This window comes from Amblyraja radiata, chromosome 1 (assembly GCF_010909765.2).
Source record: "Amblyraja radiata isolate CabotCenter1 chromosome 1, sAmbRad1.1.pri, whole genome shotgun sequence".
Lineage (NCBI taxonomy): Eukaryota > Metazoa > Chordata > Chondrichthyes > Rajiformes > Rajidae > Amblyraja > Amblyraja radiata.
This window is the reverse complement of record NC_045956.1, coordinates 150114920-150136201: the sequence shown is the minus strand read 5'-3', so window position 1 is coordinate 150136201 and position 21282 is coordinate 150114920. Positions and strand designations below refer to the sequence as shown.

Here is a 21282-nt window from a genome sequence, read left to right as displayed (position 1 = left end):
GGGGGAGAAAGCTGGAAAAGGCAGGACAAAGCCTAGCAAGTGACGAGGAAACAGGTGAGGGAGGCTTGTTTGGCAGACGGGTGGACAAAGGCTACAAAAGGAGACAAAAGGGTGTCAGATAAGGAGAGAAGTGGATTGAAATGTAGGGGTTGGACAGGCTAGATGCAGGAAGCTTGTTCCCGATGTTGGGGAAGTCCAGAACAAGGGGTCACAGTTTAAGGATAAAGGGGGAATATTTTAGGACTGAGATGAGAAAAACATTTTTTACACAGAGAGTGGTGAATCTCTGGAATTCTCTACCACAGAATGTAGTTGAGGCCAGTTCATTGGTTATATTTAAGAGGGAGTTAGATGTGGTCCTTGTGGCTAAAGGGATCAGGGGGTATGGAGAGAAGGCAGGTACAGGATACATAATTGGATGATCAGCCATGATCATATTGAATGACGGTGCAGGCTCGAAGGACCGAATGGCCTACTCCTGCACCTATTTTCTCTGTTTCTATGTAAAGCCAAAGGGAGAGGTATAGGTGGAAAGGGACGGGGACGGGATAGTGGGAGAAATGAGTGCGCACCCAGTCTGCTAATTCCAACCTTAAAATACTCGATCAGATCTTTAAACCATACTTCATAAATCCACGATAAATGTGCTCAATCTGACGTTTAGCATTTCCCTAAAGTCAGGCTAACTGGACTGAACGCTTCCTACCTATTCTGCAGAAAACCGCAGAGGTTCCATGCAGTTTTTGGAAGATTACTATTATCTGTAAAGCCTCCTCGTTGAAACGCTTGGGGTGTAAATCATCAACTCCTAATTTATTATTACTCGGCCTCGTAAATTCTTCCTGCTTCCTCTATCTAACTCGGAACTCAGTGTGTCATAATTTACGCTAGATAAATGGATGCCTTGAAATACGAGTCGCCTCCTGGAAAATGCCGGAAAACCTAAAGATGGTAAACTTTATGGTAAGGCGAAAGTCAATTATACACAAAAAATAAGTTTGCAAAGCAATATACGGCCATTGCTATAAATATAAAATATTAATTTAAAAAGAAAATGCTGGGTATAATCATCTCTCCGGACACACACACACCTGTTGAGAGTTTAGTTTAGAGAGATTCAGCGCGGAAACAGACCCTTCGGCCCACCGAGTCCGTGCCGACCAGCGATCCCCGCACATCAACACTATCCTGCACACACCAGGGGCAATTTATACATTTACCAAGCCAATTAACCTACAAACCTGTACATCTTTGGAGTGTGGGAGGAAACCGAAGATCTCGGAGAAAACCCACACGGTCACGGGGAGGGGAGAGCGCCTAAACTCCGTGCACACATCACCCGTAGTCAGGATCGAACCTGGATCTCTGGCGCTGCAGTAATACGGCTTTACTCTACCGCTGCGCCACCGTGCCGCAGAAACAGAGTTAACGTTGATGGCCCTTGTCAGAACAATGGTGATGCATAAAGTCACCGCGGATCTAGATCCAAGTTAACAACTGCCCATCTTACGGTCAGTGCTGCCAGTTCATAAGTTATCGGGGGAGAGTTAGGCCATTCGGCTCATCAAGTCTACTCCATCATTCAATCATGGCTGATCCATCTTTCCCTCGCAACCAAATTCTCCTGCCTTCTCCCCAAAATCAAGAATTTGTCCCGCATTGCCGATTGTGACAGATTCACCACCCGCTGGCTAATGTTCCCACGAATACTCTCCGAACCTTTCAAATACACGAGTTAGCGCCATATCAATTGACGATGTGCTGAACAGATTTTTGGCTTCACGACGTTTTAACACAAGTCACAACTATACCAATTGCAAGCATGGCAGCAGTGTCAGGATTGATGTTTGCAATTAAATAATTTTAAATATATTATTATGAACCCGAGCTACGTATTGACCATGTTACCATATAACCGCCGGTCTGCAAAGTGAAGTAAATCTGTGCAATGTGATGCTTCTATTTGAAAGTCAGGAGAGCACCGCGGCTGCAACTATGACTGGCTCCAACTCCCTGCACTGAACACACTGTATATCATTGATTGGGAAGTAAAACCGGCGGCGCGATGTCTTTCGAAAGGATGTCTGAGTTTTGCGGGGAATTGATCCGGTCATTTGTATCCACACAATGCAGTGCAACCCCCGAGGAGAGAAGACTCCTAACAGTCTCAGAGATTAAAAAGCGGTGGAGGCATGCGCGGAGCCAAGCATCCTACTCGCTGACGTAATTTGACGGAGCGCTGAGTGTGAGATATAAGGTTGACCCATGTTAGCACGTTGTCTACTTCCCGATTGGAGACCGTCTCGAGGAAAGCCAGGTGAAGTAGAAATGGGATGGATACCAACTTCATCTCAAGAAACCAGTCGGCTTCTCTGGACGAGGCAATGATAGACAGGGATAGAAAAGAGATTCTTCCCAATTACTTCCTTGAGAAACTTTTGTTGCTCGACAAGAACAACCAGTCTCTCCACGAGTTGCTGAAGTATTTTGATGTGGACGAACAAGGCATCATTGGGAGTGGTTCCCCCGCCATGCGGATCACCATCTCCATTGTTTACTCCATGGTGTGCGCCTTGGGGCTGGTGGGCAACATGCTGGTGTTGTACCTGATGAAGAGCAGACAGGAATGGAAGAAGTCCTCCATCAACCTGTTCGTGACCAGCTTGGCAGTGACGGATTTCCAGTTCGTCCTGACCCTTCCATTCTGGGCAGTGGACACTGCCCTGGACTTCAGCTGGCCCTTTGGAAAGATGATGTGTAAGATTGTCACCTCGGTCACCACAATGAACATGTACGCCAGTGTTTTCTTCTTGACAGCCATGAGCATCGCGAGGTACTGGTCGGTGGCGTCGGCGCTGAAGCCCAGGCGGCGATTTAACGGATGCTCCGCAAAATGGATCAGTATCCTGATCTGGATTTCGGCAATCTTAGCTATCACGCCCCAAGCCGTGTTTTCCACAACCAAGACGCTCTTTAACGAAGAGTTCTGCCTGCTTAAGTTTCCAGACCACAACGGCTCCACACAGTTCTGGCTTGGCGTCTACCACATCCAAAAGATCTTGCTGGGGTTCGTAGTCCCACTTATTGTTATCACAGTGTGCTACCTGCTCCTTCTACGTTACGTGACCAAGAGGAATATCGGCAGCTCCAGCACTAAGAGGTCGAAAGTGACCAAGTCGGTCATGATAGTCGTGCTCTCCTTTTTCCTCTGCTGGCTTCCTAACCAAGCCTTGACATTCTGGGGCGTCCTGATCAAGTTGAACGTCCTTAATTTCAGCGACGAATACTACAACACGCATTCCTACGTCTTCCCCATCACCATCTGCCTGGCTCACACCAACAGCTGCTTGAACCCTGTTCTGTACTGTCTGATGAGGAGGGAGTTTAGGAAGGCGCTGAAGAATATGTTCTGGAGGGTGACCTCTCCGACCACTATCAATATGCGTCCTTTCGCGGCCAGCGCCAAACCAGAGCAAGATCATAGACATGTCATAATTCCGATAAACTCCGTGCCACCGGAGGTTTCGTACTACCCGCCAGGGGTTGTAATGCACAATAGCCAGTATGACATTTTACCAGCTAGCTCTACGGAGCGCCGGTATTAGAAATCTTGCTGACACGGTTACATTGCTCTGTTTTCCAAAATAACCTTTTTTTATTTGCGTTTCGAAACTGATTGTAATTTGATCATTCCGCCTGTCTCCGTCTCATTTACATGATATCACGCAAACCCGCCAGTTGTTATCAAAGATTATAGAGGAGCTATAAGATCTTTGGTTGGTATCGTGGAGCCAACGCGAGTCCACATATTACTGAAAAGCAGGTCCCCCCGAGCGTGGTCACACCGCAACCGTTTCAATGCCAACGTAAACGTTACTTTAGTGAAAAGGCGCCCCTTCCCAAAGTGCTGTCTGTCCGCTCGTTTCGTCCACCCGCGAAGTTATTTGGACAGCGACCCAACAAGCAGCAAAAGCCGGCATCGAGCCGTGCCTGTATTCATACTCACATTATTGTAAAATCCGATCAGAGATTGGATCCAGCAATAGGTCTTTTACAATGCAACGTCAAAAACTAATGTCTTACCGCTATTGGTTTAGAAGGAGATACAAGAGACTGCAGATGCTGGAATCTTGAGCAAACCATATGGTGCTGGAGGAACTCAGCGGGTCAGTCGGCATCTGGGGAGGTAAAGGACAGACGACGTTTCGGGGTTGGGAACTGAAAAACAGAAGAAATGTCCCGACCTGAAATGCCTCGTGTCCATTACCTCCACAGATGCTGACTGACCCCTGCGTTCCTCCAGCTCTGTGTTTTGCATGAGATTCCAGCACCTGCTGTTCCTTGTGTGTGCGGTCTATCATTGGCGTGCTTTCCCTTTCGCCCTCTCCATTCCCAAACCCTCAAGGAAGAAAGGTCCCAATCCGAAACGCCACCCATTATTTTCTCCAGCGATGCTGCCTGACTCGCTGAGTTACTCGAGTACTTTGTGTCTCTCCAAGATCCATGTCAACTGCATTTATTGCAATAACCTTTATTTCCTTTATTGCGAGCATACGCGTCTAAATCTCCCTAAATTATAGCGTTTCTGACACTGTGGTGTAGTTTTGATCCGAAGTTTCATTTATCCGCGATAATGCAAGCGATATTTTAAATTACGTTATTATAACATAAAAAAACTTTTTTTCATGGCTAATATATTGGATAGAATTCGACTTCGCTAACCATGCTTCGATACTGCTTTTTTACTCGTTTAATCTATTTTATTCATTATTTTATTTACTTTGCTATTTCTAAGATTCCCGAACATATGAATACGTTTTGTATTATATTACAAGAACACACTTTGCATGTCACTGCTGACCTAACAACTAAAGTTTCAGAGTATTATTACTGGACTGCGGCTGTTTTTCTATCACCATTGTGGGCACTCATTTATTTAAAAAAATAAGTTATAAGTAAATTATATTGAACACACTATAATGTTCTATATGGAAACCCGATAAGTTAAAAGGCTTGAATAATTTAACGTTTTATTACTTTTTCGCATTGATGCAAAATCATTTCAGATTTCCTTATGTAGTAACAGAAACTGCTCCAGGTTATATTCTGACACAGTTTGGTCTTCATACACCTTATGCAATTGGAGTCATAAATTAGCATTCAATTCAAAATCACAGAATCAAACAATTTATTGAGAAGCTATTTATTTTCTCTTCTTTTGCAGGATTTGTGTATGTGGTACAAAAGGCCATAGGCGATAGGAGAAGAATTAGGCCATTCGGCCCATCAAGTCTACTCTGCCATTCAATCATGGCTGATCTATCTCTCCATCCTAACCCCATTCTCCTGCCTTCTCTAGTCAGCCTTTAATGTCAGAGGAGGATGCTAGGAGGCTGCAAGGTGACTTGGATAGGCTGGGTGAGTGGGCAAATGCATGGCAGATGCAGTATAATGTGGATAAATGTGAGGTTATCCACTTTGGTGGCAAAAACAGGAGTATATCTGAATGGTGGCCGATTAGGAAAAGGGGAGATGCAACGAGACCTGGGTGTCATGGTACACCAGTCATTGAAAGTAGGCATGCAGGTGCAGCAGGCTGTGAAGAAAGTGACTGGTATGTTAGCATTCATAGCAAAAGGATTTGAGTATAGGAGCAGGGAGGTTCTACTGCAGTTGTACAGGGTCTTGGTGAGACCACACCTGGAGTATTGCATACAGTTTTGGTCTCCTAATCTGAGAAAATACATTCTTGCCATAGAGAAGGTTCACCAGACTGATCCCACCAGACTGGGATGTCAGGACTTTAACATGAAGAAAGACTGGATAGACTCGGCTTGTACTCGCTAGAATTTAGAAGATTGAGGGGGGATCTTATAGAAATTTACAAAATTCTTAAGGGGTTGGACAGGCTAGATGCAGGAAGATTGTTTCCGATGTTGGGGAAGTCCAGAACAAGGGGTCGCAGTTTAAGGATAAGGGGGAAATCTTTTAGGACCGAGATGAAAAAAACATTTTTCACACAGTGGTGAATCTCTGGAATTCTCTGCAACAGAAAGTAGTTGAGGCCAGTTCATTGGCTATATTTAAGAGGGAGTTAGATGTGGACCTTGTGGCTAAAGGTATCAGGGGGTATGGAGAGAAGGCGGGTACAGGATACTGAGTTGGATGATCAGCCATGATCATATTGAATGGCAGTGCAGGCTCGAAGGACTGAATGGCCTACTCCTGCACCTATTTTCTATGTTTCTATGTCCAATCCCTGAATGGCATTGATGGGATGTTAAATGAGTAATTTCTTCAGTCAATGCAACCCAAAGTGTACAGTTAGGAAGTTTCAGAAATTGAATTACAACCTACCCCCACAGAAGAAAATGTGTTTTATTTTTAAGGCAAATTGGAGATATCTCGAAAAGGAACTTGGTGATGCCGTTCCTAGCTGCATGTCATATTTGTCCTTCACTTATGCAGGATGTGGCTTGGTGAGCTGCTGACAAAGGAATCCAACCCAGTTGATCAGAGCATCTTGTATAATGTGCACATTGTAGTTACAGTGCACCAATGTCAAGGAATTGAACATTATGGTTGTGGAAGGTGAGCCAATTAACAATGTTGCTATGTCCTGAATTTGAAGGGTTCCATAGTAGTTGTTGAACAACACTCATCCAGGCAAGTGAGTGATACTGACTAGACCTTGTAGATGATGCATAAGACTTGGAGGGGTAGGGAGTCACTCAATACAAAACCGATGACTTGTTCTAAAAAAACAGAATGTTATGGCCAACCTAGTTGAAGTTATGGATCTTCATGATGGTAGAGTTAATGAGCACGCTGATTATCAAAGGGAAGTGATAATACTTCCATTCATTGGAAATGACATGGAATATATCACAATGCAGACCATTGATCTTGATCTTGATTCATTTGATGACACCAAGATTGTTGAGGTTGTGGACTGTGAAGGGAACTGTCAAAGCATTGAGTGGGATATAAATCAGCGAGAGAAATTGGTGATAAAATGGCAGATGGAGTTTAATCCAAGCAAGTTTTGCATTTTGGGAGATCACATGTAAAGGGAAAATATATAATTAATGGCATGACCATTAATAGCATTAATGTACAGAGCGATCTTGAGCTCCAAGGGCATACTGTAACACCCTGAAAGTGGCAACACAACTAGATAACGTGGTAAATACGGTATATCGTATGCTTGCTTTCTTTCATAAGTTGGGGTATTGAGTATTAAAGTCAAGAAGTCATGATGCATTTTTATAGGATTTTATTTAGGCCGAAATTGAAGTATTATGTGCAGTTCTGCTTGCCCCATTACAGGAAGGACGTAGAGGGTTTGGAAAGAGTGCAGAGGAGGTTTACCACAATGCTGCCTGTTTTAGGGGTATTAACTACAGGGTTGGACATACAGCATTTGGATTGTTTTCTCTGGAATGCTGGAGGTGGTGGGGCGAGCTGATAGAAGTATGTAAAATGATGAGATGCATAGATAAGATAGACAGTCAGAACCTTTTTGCCAGGATGGAAACATCAAATATCAGAGGGCATAGCTTGTTCATAAGGTGAGAGGGGCAAAGTTTAATGGGAGATGTGTAGAGCAAGATATTTACACAGAGGATGGTGAGTCCCTGGAATGTGCTGCCAGGGGTTGTGGTAGTTGGTGCAGGTACGTTAGGGACATTTAAGAGTTTTTTAGATAGTTATATGGATATGTAGGGAATAGATGGATAGAGGTTGTGTGCAGTTCTTGTTCTTGTGCTATACTGTTCTATGCTCTATGTGATGGATATTATGTTTATACATTTGTCCTTCAATATTATGGAGTTGCTTGATTTACCTATCGGTCTGGTAAGCAGCAGTTGCTTCAAGAGGTAAGAAAAGACTCATTTTATTGAAAAAATAAATGCTTTAACATGCATTGTATCATCTTTACTATCTCTATCAGGACAATGATGGGCTCAGATTTCCAGTCCATCCAATTTTACTTTGTTGATGCCAATGGAGAGTAATATAGGATGAGATATTTTAGGGTAGTGTGAATGCTAGGTGGCCAGGTGGTTAACTTGAAATTATCTGAATGGTGGCGGATTAGGAAAAGGGGAGATGCAACGAGACCTGGGTGTCATGGTGCACCAGTCATTGAAAGTAGGCATGCAGGTGCAGCAGGCAGTGAAGAAAGCGAATGGTATGTTAGCATTCATAGCAAAAGGATTTGAGTATAGGAGCAGGGAGGTTCTACTGCGGTTGTACAGGGCCTTGGTGAGACCACACCTGGAGTATTACGTACAGCTTTGGTCTCCTAATCTGAGGAAAGACATTCTTGCCATAGAGGGAGTGCAGAGAAGGCTCACCAGACTGATTCCTGGGATGTCAGGACTTTCATATGATGAAAGACTGGATAGGCTTGGCTTGTACTCACTAGAATTTAGAAGATTGAGGGGGGATCTTATAGAAACTTACAAAATTCTTAAGGGGTTGGACAGGCTAGATGCAGGAAGATTGTTCCCGATGTTGGGGAAGTCCAGAACAAGTGGTCACAGTTTAAGGATAAGGGGGAAATCTTTTAGGACCGAGATGAGAAAAACATTTTTCACACAGAGAGTGGTGAATCTCTGGAATTCAATGCCACAGAAGGTAGTTGAGGCCAGTTCATTGGCTATATTTAAGAGGGAGTTAGATGTGGCCCTTGTGGCTAAAGGGATCAGGGGGTATGGAGAGAAGGCAGGTACAGGATACTGAGTTGGATGATCAGCCATGATCATATTGAATGGCGGTGCAGGCTCGAAGGGCCGAATGGCCTACTCCTGCACCTATTTTCTATGTTTCTATGTTTCTATGTTTCTAAATGAACTGCACCAGAAGTGTCTGTTACTATCATAAACCAAACCAAGAAATAATACCTGTAAAAACACAGCATGCACCATTATATATCCTTTGACTATTGATTATATAATAATTTGACTAACTGATACATAATTTGACTATTTTCCTCCACGGATGTTGCCTGACCCACTGTGTTCATGCAGCAATTTTTTCTGTACCGTTCTGTGTTCTAACTAGAGAGATCTAAGGACTTCTCTGCCACTGTTGTACTATTCTACTTGTCACTTGTATTGCTCTATGTTCTAGGGAGACACTGGGATCATTGAGGTGGCTCAGTGGCACAGCGGTAGAGTTGCTGCCTTACAGCGCCTTACAGTGCAGTTTTGGTCAGCTAATTTGAGGAATTACATTATTGCTATTGAGGGAGTGCAGCGTAGGTTTACAAGGTTAATTCCTGGGATGGCGGGACTGTCATATGCTGAGAGAATGGAGCAGCTGGGCTTGTACACGCTGGAATTTAGAAGGATGAGAGGGTATCTCATTGAAACATATAAGATTGTTAAGGCCTTGGACATGCTAGAGGCAGGAAACATGTTCCCAATGTTGGTGGAGTCTAGAACCAGGGGCCACAGTTTAAGAATAAGGAGTAATCCATTTAAAACGGAGACGAGGAATCACTTTTTCTCATAGAATGTGGTGAGTCTGTGGAATTCCCTGCTTCAGAGGGCAGTGGAGGCAGGTTCTCTGGATGCTTTCAAGAGAGAGCTAGATAGGGCTCTTAAAAATAGCGGAGTCGGGGGATATGGGGAGAAGGCAGGAAAGGGGTACTGATTGGGGATGATCAGCCATGATCACATTGAATGGCGGTGCTGGCTCGAAGGGCCGAATGGCCTACTCCTGCACCTATTGTCAATTGTCTACTGTCTATTGACCTGGGTTTGATCCTGACTATGAGCCCTGTCTGTGGAGTTTGTATGTTCTCCCTGTAACCACATGGTGCCCTGGTTTCCTTGCACTCCAAAGACATGAGGTGAATTGGCTTCAGTAAAACTGTAAATTGTCCTTAGTTTGTACAGTGTGCAGGGTGATCGCTAGTTGGTGTGGACTCAGTGAGCCTAATGGCCCATTTCCATAGAGTATCATTTAAGTCTAAAGATTCACAGTATCTCCTTATTTGGTAAATAAAACACTCAGAAAGTTTTTTTAACATTGTGAGCTGTAGACTCCAATACACACTGCCAGGCTATTAGCAGTGTTCAAATGAAAGTTGTATCAAAGGTTTCAAAGGTTTCAAAGGTATTTTATTGTCATGTGTACCAATTAAGGTACAGTGATATTGAAAATTACCATACAGCCATACCAAGAAAAGCAACAAGACACACAACTACATAAAAAAAACATAAACATCCACCACAGCAGACTGCCCACATTCCTCACAGTGATGGAAGCAATAAAGTCCAATGTTCCACGGTCGGGGCAGTAGAACCATCCATCAATGCTCCCGCAGCCGGTGGTAGAAGCCCCCGCATCGGGGCAATTGAAACTCCCACATCTGGGCGGTCGAAGCTCCTGTGGCTTGGAGTTCGCAAAGTCGGTGACTGACCAGAGACTGTAGGCTCCATGGTTAAAGTCCACGGTAGAGCTCAGAAGTCGATCCCTGGCAAAGGAACACGGGCTCCGTGATGTTTAGTCCGCAGGCACCTGCCGTGGAGCTCTCGAAGTCGGTCTCTAGCAAAGGTCGCCAACTCCTCGATGTTAGGCCGCAGTGCGGCCCAGTGCGATACGGAAAAAAATTCCCCCACCCCCCTCATAAAACAAGCTAAAGAATACCAAAAACATACATTTAACACATACTAAAAAAAACAACAAAGAAGAAAGGGACAGACGGACTGTTGGCGAGGCAGCCATTCCTGGCGCCACCCGGTGTCATCAATTGCAATGACCAGGACTACATGGAGTGGGTAGATAAAATGGAACTAGCTGAGTTGCTTTTACATTTGGTGGGCTATATGGCCTCCTTACAATCTGTAGCCATTTTGTAACTCTCCAATTGCTAATATGGTATTGATGTGTCTTATTTAGCTGGTCCTCCAGATTAATTATGAAGAGCACATTGGCCTTTTTAAAACAAAAATCAAATCAAAATCTTTGCCCAACTTGCCACTTGCACATGTGCACCCCATACAATGGATTTGTTCAGATACAAGTGGACCTTAATAACTTTACTCCACAAAGTTGCTGGAAATGCAAGCTGATTATAAGGCAACAAGAACAATTGGACACTTGAAACCATAGCAAGCAACCACCGAGCATCCTATTTAATGAGATTTAAAGATTGAGAAGTAAAAAAACCAAAGCTTTTCACCCAGTACATGTGACAAACTAAACTAACTAAAGTAAACAAAGGACTGAAGCAGAAGGTACTGAAAGCAGAAGGTACTGAAAGTGGTTGCAGTTAATATTAAAGCATGTATAGAAGGAGAGATAAATAAGGGAGGAAAAAATAAGGCAATTCACTGCCTGAAAGGATGTTAGCAGAGGCAATCAATGATTTCAAGGAGAATTGAATAGTCACTTGTGGGAAATCTACATTCAAGATTATGGTGAAAGGGTGGGGACGTTATTTACTGGATTCTTCTCTATAGAATCAGCATGGGCTTAATTGGACTCCTACTGTGTAATTATTGCTAAGAAAATATTAATTGCCATGTAATATATTTTTAAGTCCTAAAACAATTCACAACGATTGGAATGAAAGGTTGAAATCAACTTCTATTTCTCAGAAAAATCACAGGAAGATTATAATCTATTTTCTCGAAAACAGCTTTGAGTGGTGTAAATTGGTAATTTATAATTCACAGGGTTCATTTCCATTGCACCGTATTATCCTATTTGCATATTTCAAAAGGCAAATTTTGTTCTCCATCATTATTATTTGATAGCTTAATCTTATACTTCAAAGTGCCTGAGTTTCCTCATTCTAACCGAGATGTAGGTCACGGTGAAGATAAAGCATTATCCTCTAGCACTGAAGTGTAATATTGTAACAGCTTTAAAAATCTGTATTCTCTGGAGTTTTGCTTGAAAGGTTTATTGTAATTTGATGTCAGACTGTCAAATGTGATCAATCGTTGTCATAAGTAAAGGAAAGGTAGAGATAAAAACTATGCGATAAATCCTGACTATACAAAAAAACCAATAATTATACAATATATGAATTTCTGCATAAATTAATTTCTATATCAAAAAAAGTTTTATCTGTTTATAAAGGAAAAAAAAATATTTCTTAGATCATAGGTTCCGAGTAGAGTTATGTGATGGCCTCTGAGTTACAGGGATTGGTCTTGCTCCAGATGTTGACAGCTTACTAAGGAAGCACGACAATGGTGGTTGTCTGGGGTGGGGTAATTGTCTTTTTAATTCATCAATAGGCCTTCTCTGGCCTTTCAAATGGACAGTAAATGCCCCATGTTGTTATTCAAAGAAGAGCAATTGCCTGGACAATTTTCACTCATCAATCAAGATCATAAAAACAAGTTTAACATGCATTATATGTTGATTATGTTTATGAAACATTGCCGCATACAAATTAGCTGTTTTATTCACCCAAGCCATGATAACGACTTACAAAATTACTTAATGTACCGTGAAATGCTTTTGAGAATATTAAGGATGTGATATAAGTATACTGTACACATTGATTCTTTCTTCCCCCCAGATTTCTAAGAAAATTAAAAATAAAATTGAGATATAAGGAACAGCAGATACTGGTTTACAAAATGTTGGAGTAACTCAGCATGTTCAGGCAGCATCTTTGGTGAATATGGATAGGTGACATTTCAGTCTGATGAAGGGTCCCAACCCAAAACGTAACCTATCCATGTTCTCTAGATATACTGACTGGCTAGCGCTTTGTGCTTGTTTTTTAGAATGAGCCAGTTGAATTTGAGCAGCTACACAACTTAATAAGAGTAATTCAGTAATGAGAGTAATTGCAAGGAAGAATTAATAGAACAGTGATTGCCAATTGTAATGTATGTATTTTAAAATACTTGGAAGTACATGCCTGAAATATTTGCTTTTGTGTATTCGGAGTAAATAAATTTAAGTAGTTGTTTTAGTCAATTACGTTTGATGTGAAATGTTATTCGTCATTCAATAAACTGAGAATATATTAGAAACTTCTACATAAATTTAATTGTAACTCACCTCTATGAATTACAACTAGAACCTATACAGAACTTATACTTTCATACCTTTGAAAAGGTTACAGGGGAGGTTTACCAGAATGATAGACACAGAAAGCTGGAGTAACTCATCGGATCAGGCAGCATCTCTGGAGAGAAGGAATGGGTGATGTTTTGGGTCGAGACCCTTCTTCAGACTGATGCCAGGGGAGTGGGCGGTACAGAGATAAAACGTAGTCGGAGACAGTAAGACTGGTCAGAGAACTGTGAAGGGGGAGAGAGAGGGAAAGCAAGGGGCACTTGAAGTTAGGGAAGTCATACCCAAGCCAAATATAAGGTGCTGTTCCTCCAATATGCGCTGGGTCTCACTCTGACAATGGAGGAGGCCCAGGCCAGAAAGGTCAGCATGGGAATGGGAGGGGGAGTTAAAGTGTTGAGCAACCGAGATGTGAGGTAGGTTTAGGCGGCCAGAGCAGTGGGATTCAGCAAAACAATCGCCGATCCTGCGCTTTGTCTCGCCGATATACAGGAGTCCACACCTGGAACAGCGGATACAGTAGATGAGGTTGGAGGAGGTGCAAGTGAACGACTGCCTCAACTGAAAAGACTGTAGGGGACCGTGGACAGAGTCGAGGGGGGTGGTATCGGGACAGGTGTTGCATCTCCTGGGGTTGCAGGGGAATGTACCTGGGGAGGGCGTGGTTTGGGTGGGAAGGGACGAGTTGACCAGGGAGTTGCGGAGGGAACGGTCTCTGTGGAAAATGGAAAGGGGGTGGAAATGGGAAGCTTTTGCTAGTAGTGGGATCCTTTTGAAGGTGGCGAAAATGTCGGAGGATTATGTGCTTTTGCAACGGCTGTATTACCAGAATGATACCTGGATTAGTGGGTATTAGTCACAGGATAAAGTTGGACATACCTGAATTGTTTTGCCTGGAATGCCAGGGGTTTTGGGCTGACCTAATAGAAGTATATCAAATTATGAGAGGTATGGACAAGGTATAGAATCAGAAACTTTTTCCGAGGAAGGAAAGATCAAATACTAGAAGACATAGCTTTAAGGTAAGATGGGCAAAGTTTAAAAGAGATGTGTGGGGGAAGTTTTTTACACAGAGGGTGGTGAACGCCTGGCACATGCTAATGGGGCTGGTAGTTGAAGCAGATACATTAGTATCTGTTGCACCTTAACATGCGGGGGACCAGCATTCTGGCAGGCAGGTTTGCCACTGCTAAGGCTACTGGGGAGACTTTAAACTAGAACGGTTGGGGGGAGGGACTCAAATAGAGAAAGCTAGTGGACAGTGTGTGAGGCAGGAGGCAGAGAAAGAAAGCACTCAGACCCAACATGTAGGGGAAAAAGAAGAAAAAGGATAATAAACAGAGAATAAGAGGTGGTGGGTTTCTTAAATGTGTGAGCAGAGAGACAGAGGGGTGTAAAATTTAGGTAGAAGCAATAGGTAGCAAGGTGAAAAGTAAAAGTGGCAGGAAGACAAATCCAGGGCAAAAATCAAAAAGGGCCACTTTTCAACATAATTGTATAAGGGGTAAGAGTGTTGTAAAAACAAGCCTGAAGGCTTTGTGTCTCAATGGAAGGAGCATTCATAATAAGGTGGATGAGTTGAATGTGCAGATAGTTATTAATAAATATGATATAGTTGGGATCATGGAGACATGGCTCCAGGGTGACCAAGGCTGGGAGCTGAACATCCAGGTATATTCAATATTCAGGAGGGATAGACAGAAAGGAAAAGGAGGTGGGGTGGCGTTGCTGGTTAGAGAGGAGATTAACGCAATAGAAAGGACGGACATTAGCTTGGAGGATGTGGAATCAATATGGGTAGAGCTGCGAAACACTAAGGGGCAGAAAACGCTAGTGGGAGTTGTGTACAGGCCCTAACAGTAGTAGTGGAGTTAGGGATGGCATCAAACTGGAAATTAGAAATGTGTGCAACAAAGGTAAAATAGTTATAATGGGTGACTTCAATCTACAGATAGATTGGGTGAATCAAATTGGCAGGGGTGCTGAGGAAGAGGATTTCTTGGAATGTATGCGGGATAGTTTTCTAAACAAACATGTAGAGGAACCAACGAGAGAGCAGGCTATTCTAGACTGGGTATTGAGTAATGAGGAAGGGTTAGTTATCAGTCTTGTTGTGTGTGGCCCCTTGGGCAAGAGTGACCATAATATGGTTGAGTTCTTCATTAGGATGGAGAGTGACATTGTTAATTCAGAAACAAGGGTTCTGAACTTAAAGAAAGGTAACTTTGAGGGTATGAGACGTGAATTGGCCTGGCAATTGATTCTTAAAGGGTTGACGGTGGATATGCAATGGAAGGCATTTAAAGACTACATGGATGAACTACAACAAATGTTCATCCCAGTTTGGCAAAATAATGAAACAGGGAAGGTAGTGCATCTGTGGATAACAAGAGAAATCAGGGATAGTATCAAAACAAAAGATGAAGCATACAAATTAGCCAGAAAAAGAAGCCTACCAGGGGACTGGGAGAATTCAGAGTCCAGCAGAGGAGGACAAATGGCTTAATTACGAAAGGGAAAATAGATTATGAAAGAAAACTAGCAGGGATCATAAAAACTGACTGCAAAAGTTTTTATATATATGTGAAGAGAAAAAGATTAGTTAAAACAAATGTAGGTCCCTTGCAGTCAGAAACAGGTGAATTGATCATGGGGAACAAGGACATAGCAGACCAATTGAATAACTACTTTGGTTCTGTCTTCACTAAGGAAGACATAAATAATCTGCCGGAAATAGCAGGGGACCGGGGGTCAAATGAGATGGAGGAACTGAGTGAAATCCAGATTAGCCGGGAAGTGCTGTTAGGTAAATTGAATGCATTAAAAGCCGATAAATCCCCAGGGCCAGATAGGCTGCATCCCAGAATACTTAAGGAAGGAGCCCCAGAAATAGTGGATGCATTAGTGATAATTTTTCAAAACTCTTTAGATTCTGGAGTAGTTCCTGAGGATTGGAGGGTAGCTAATGTAACCCACTTTTTAAAAAGGGTGGGGGAGAGAAAATGGGGAATTACAGACCAGTTAGTCTAACATCGGTAGTGGGGAAAATGTTAGAGTCAGTTATTAAAGATGGGATAGCAGCACATTTGGAAAGTGGCGAAATCATTGCACAAAGTCAGCATGGATTTATGAAAGGTAAATCATGTTTGACGAATCTTATAGAATTTTTCGAGGATGTAACTAGTAGAGTGGATAAGGGAGAACCAGTGGATGTTATATCTGGACTTTCAGAAGGCTTTCGACAAGGTCCCACATAAGAGATTAGTATGCAAACTTAAAGCACGCGGTATTGGGGGTTCAGTATTGATGTGGATAGAGAACTGGCTGGCAGACAGGAAGCAAAGTGTAGGAGTAAATTGGTCCTTTTCAGAATGGCAGGCAGTGACTAGTGGAGTGCTCAGTGCTGGGACCCCAGCTATTACAATATATATTAATGATCTGGACGAGGGAATTGAATGCAACATCTCCAAGTTTGCGTATGACACGAAGCTGGGAAGCAGTGTTAGCTGTGAGGAGGATGCTAGGAGGCTGCAAGGTGACTTGGATAGGTTGGGTGTGGGCAAATGCATGGCAGATGCAGTATAATGTGGATAAATGTGAAGTTATCCACTTTGGTGGCAAAAACAGGAAAGTAGACTATTATCTGAATGGTGGCCGATTAGGAAAAGGGGAGATGCAACGAGACCTGGGTGTCATGGTACACCAGTCATTGAAAGTAGGCATGCAGGTGCAGCAGGCTGTGAAGAAAGCGACTGGTATGTTAGCATTCATAGCAAAAGGATTTGAGTATAGGAGCAGGGAGGTTCTACTGCAGTTGTACAGGGTCTTGGTGAGACCACACCTGCTGTATTGCGTACAGTTTTGGTCTCCTAATCTGAGGAAATACATTATTGCCATAGAGGGAGTGCAGAGAAGGTTCACCAGACTGATTCCTGGGTTGTCAGGACTTTCATATGAAGAAAGACTGGATAGACTCGGCTTGGCCCCGCTAGAATCTAGAAGATTGAGGGGGGATCTTATAGAAACGTACAAAATTCTTAAGGGGTTGGACAGGCTAGATGCAGGAAGATTGTTCCCGATGTTGGGGAAGTCCAGAACAAGGGGTCACAGTTTAAGGATAAGGGGGAAGTCTTTTAGGACCGAGATGAGGAAAACATTTTTCACACAGAGAGTGGCGAATCTGTGGAATTCTCTGCCACAGAAGGTAGTTGAGGCCAGTTCATTGGCCATATTTAAGAGGGAGTTAGATGTGGCCCAACATATCCAAGTCACCCTGCAGTCTCATAGCATCCTCCTTGCAGCTCATACTGCCACCCAGCTTTGTGTCATCCGCATACTTGGAGATGTCACATTTAATTCCCTCATCTAAATTGTTAATATAGATTTTAAATAACTGGGGTCCCAACACCGAGCCTTGTGGCGCCCCACTAGTCACTGCCTGCCATTCTGCAAAGGACCTGTTAACTCCTAATCTTTGCTTCTTGTCTGCCAACCAGTTCTCTATTCATGGGAATACCCTACCCCAATACTACGTGCTCTAAATTTGCACACTAATGTCTTGTGTGGGACCTTGTCAAAGGCTTTTTGAAATTCCAGTTACACCACATCCACAGGCTCTCCCTTATTCATTCTACTTGTTACAACCTCAAAAGATTCCAAAAGGTTAGTCAAGCATGATATCCCCTTCATAAATCAATGCTGATTTTGTCCGATCCTGTCACTGCTCTCCAAATGCGCTGCTATAACATCTTTAATAATCGACTCAAGCATCTTCCCCATTACCAATGTAAGGATAACTGGTCTATAATTTCCTGTTTTCTCTCTCCCTCCCTTCTTAAAAAGTGGTTATATTGCATATCCTCCAGTCCAGTGGAACTAATCCAGGGTTGAGTGAACATTGGAAAATGATCACCAATGCATCCATGATTGCTAGGGCCACGTCCTTGAGTACTCTAGAATGCAGACCATCAGGCCCTTGGGTTTATCTGCCTTATGTCCCAACAGTTAACAAACACAATTTCCAGACTAATGTGGATTCCCTTTAGTTCCTCCCTCCCACTAGATCCTCGGTCCCCTAGTATTTCTGGGAGATTGTTTGTGTCTTCCTTAGTGAAGACAGAACCAAATAACTTGTTTAACTGTTCTGCCTTTTCCTTGTGTCCCATTATAAATTCTCCTGTCTCTGATTGTAAGGGTCCTACATTTGTCTTGACTGATCTTTTCCTTTTTACATATCTAAAGAAGCTTTCACAATCAGTTTTTATATTCTCCGCAAGCTTTCTTTCATGCTCTTTTTCCCCCTTCTTAATTAATCCCTGGTCAATTCTGCGTGGTGCTCAGACGTGGCAGAGCTATCCAACTCCTGCTCTCCACACCTCGAACATCTGGCGGTGAAGTGCCGCCCCTTCTACCTTCCAAGGGAATTCACCTCCATTATCCTGACCGCGGTCTAAATCCCGCCCCAGGCAGACTTCCGTCGGGCACTGGAGGAGCTGCACGCCGTGGTCAACAAACACCAGACATCTTACCCCGAGGCGTTTACCACCATAGCCGGGGACTTCAATAAAGCAAACCTCAAGAAATCGCTCCCTAACTTCCACCTGCTGCACCAGAGGACCTAACACCCTCGATCACAGCTACACCACCATCAAGAATGCCTATCGTTCTATCCCTCGCCCTCACTTCGGTAAATCTGACCACACCACAGTGATGCTTCTTCCTGCCAACAGGCAGCAATTGAAGAGCGCACCCCCAGAGGTGAGGACTGTACAGAGCTGGTTGGGGGGGGGGGGGGGGGGGGGGGGGGGGGGGAGGGGGGCAGAGGAACAACTCCGGGACTGTCTGGAGTCTGTAGACTGGGCAATGTTCAGTGACAGCAGACCTGAACGAATACGCACCAGTCGTTACAGACTTCATAAAGAAATGTGTGGAGGACTGCATCCCTACAAAAACCTTCCAAGTGTTTCCCAATCAGAAGCCTTGGATGTACTTTGAGATCCGCACTCTTCTGAGGACCAGACACCGGGCATTCATGTCTGATGATACAGAGGTCTACAAGAAGTCCAGATACGACCTTGGTAAGGCCATCAAAAAGGCCAAAAGGGACTTCTGCTCCAAGCTGGAGGATGAGACAGATGTTCGGCAGCTGTGGCGGGGCCAGAATGCAATCACCTCCTACAAGGCGAAAGCAGGAGGTAGCTCGAATGTTGGCGAAACATCACTCCCTGATGAGCTCAATGCGTTTTATGCACGCTTTGATAGGGAGAACACTGATGTGCCTTCTCGAGCCCCCATTCGCTGTGATGGTATTTCAGTCTCAGTCACAGAGGCCGACGTCAGAAAATCCCTCAGAGGGGTGAACCCTCGAAAAGCGCCTGGACCTGATGGTATACCCGGTCGTGTTCTAAAAACCTGTGCGGACCAACTTGCTGGAGTTTTTATAGACATGTTCAACCTCGCACTTCTGAGGTCTGAGGTTCCCACCTGCTTTAAAAGGGCATCAATTATATCGGTGCCCAAGAAGAGCAAGGTGACATGCCTCAATGACTATCGATCAGTGGCACTAACGTCGGTGGTGATGAAGTGCTTTGAGAGGTTAACTCCTACCACAACACAAAAACCTGGATCTGGACCCACTGCAGTTCGCCTACCGCCACAACAGATCAACGGTGGATGCGACAACAAAAACTCATTTGTCAGGCTGTTATTCATTGATTACAGCTCGGCATTTAATACAACCACCCCCTCCAAGCTGGTTACCAAGCTCTCAGATCTGGGTCTCTGCGCATCGCTCTGCAATTGGATCCTCGACTTCCTCATTCAAAGACCACAGACTTTTGGTATTGGTGGAAATGTGTCAGACTCGATAACAATCAGCACGGGAGCACCTCAAGGCTGCGTGCTCAGCCCCCAGCTGTACTCACTCTATACTCATGACTGCATTGCTGGTCATAGTGCGAACTCCATCATCAAGTTCGCTGACGACAGCACTGTTGTGGGATGTATCACTGATGGGGATGAGTCAGAGTATAGGTGAGATCGACCGACTGACCAAATGGTGCCAGCACAATAACCTGGACCACAACACCAGCAAAACCAAGGAACTGTTTGTGGACTTTGGAAGGGGTAGGATGGGGAGCCACAGTTCCTTTTACATCAATGGGTCAATGGTGGAAAGGGTCAAGAGCTTCAAATTCCTGGGCGTGCATATTTCTGAAGATCTCTCCTGGTCCGGGAACACTGATACAATAATAAAGATAGCACATCATAGCCTCTACTTCCTGAGAAGATTACGGAGAGTCGGTATGTCAAGGAGGACTCTCTCTAACTTCTACTGGTGCACAGTAGTGAGCAAGCTGACTGGTTGAATCGTGGCCTGGTTGAGCGCCCAGGAGCGGAAAAGACTACAAAATGTAGTAAACACTGCCCAGTCCATCATCGGCTCTAACCTCCCTTCCATCAAGGGGATCTATCGCAGTCGCTGCCAAAAAAGGCTGGCAGCATCCTCAAGGACCCACACCATCCTGGCCACTCACTCATCTCCCCACTGCCTTCAGGTAGAAGGTACAGGAGCCTGAAGACTGCAACGTCCAGGCTCATGAACAGCTACTTCCCCACAGCCATCAGTCTATTAAACTCAACTCAAACAAATCTCTGAACATTAATAGACCATTATCTGTGTATTTGCACTTTATCTGCTTATTTATTGATGTGTGTATATATTTATATAATGGTATATGGACTCACTGATATGTTCTGCGTTCATGCCTACTATATTCTGTTTTGCTGAAGCAAAGCAAGAATTTCATTGTCCTATTTGGAACACATGACAATAAACTCTCTCTTGACTCTCTCTTGTCCTCCTCTGTTGAGTTCTAAATTTCTCCCAGTCCTCCAGTTTGCCTCTTCCTCTGGCCAATATATATGCCTCTTTCTTGGATTTAACACCATCCTTGATTTTCCTCGTTAGCAACGTTTGAGCCACTTTCCCCGTTATATATTTTCCTCAGACAGGGGATGAACAATTTTTGGAGTTCATCCAAACGTTCTTTAAATCTTTGCCATTGCATCTCCACCGTTGACCCTTTACGTATAATTTGCCAGTCTATCCTAGCCACTTCCCATCTCATACCTTCAAAGTCTCCTTTCTTTAAATTCAGGACCCAAGTTTCTGAATTAACCGTCACTCTCCCTCCTAATGCAGAATTCCACCATATTATGGTCACT

At 43.8% G+C, this 21282-nt stretch overlaps 1 protein-coding gene across 1 annotated transcript; it reads left to right on the top strand.

Moving 5' to 3' along the window:
* Window positions 1–2299: 2299 nt before the first annotated feature.
* rxfp3 (relaxin family peptide receptor 3) lies at window positions 2300–3740 on the top strand. The gene has a single exon (XM_033032704.1). The coding sequence runs from the start codon at window positions 2334–2336 to the stop codon at window positions 3603–3605; it is 1272 nt and encodes a 423-aa protein (XP_032888595.1). The 5' UTR covers window positions 2300–2333; the 3' UTR covers window positions 3606–3740.
* The last annotated feature ends 17542 nt before the right edge of the window (window positions 3741–21282 follow it).

Coding starts and splice junctions, on each gene's coding strand:
- rxfp3 (XM_033032704.1), top strand. CDS start 2,334: ATGGATACCAACTTCATCTCAAGAAACCAGTCGGCTTCTCTGGACGAG.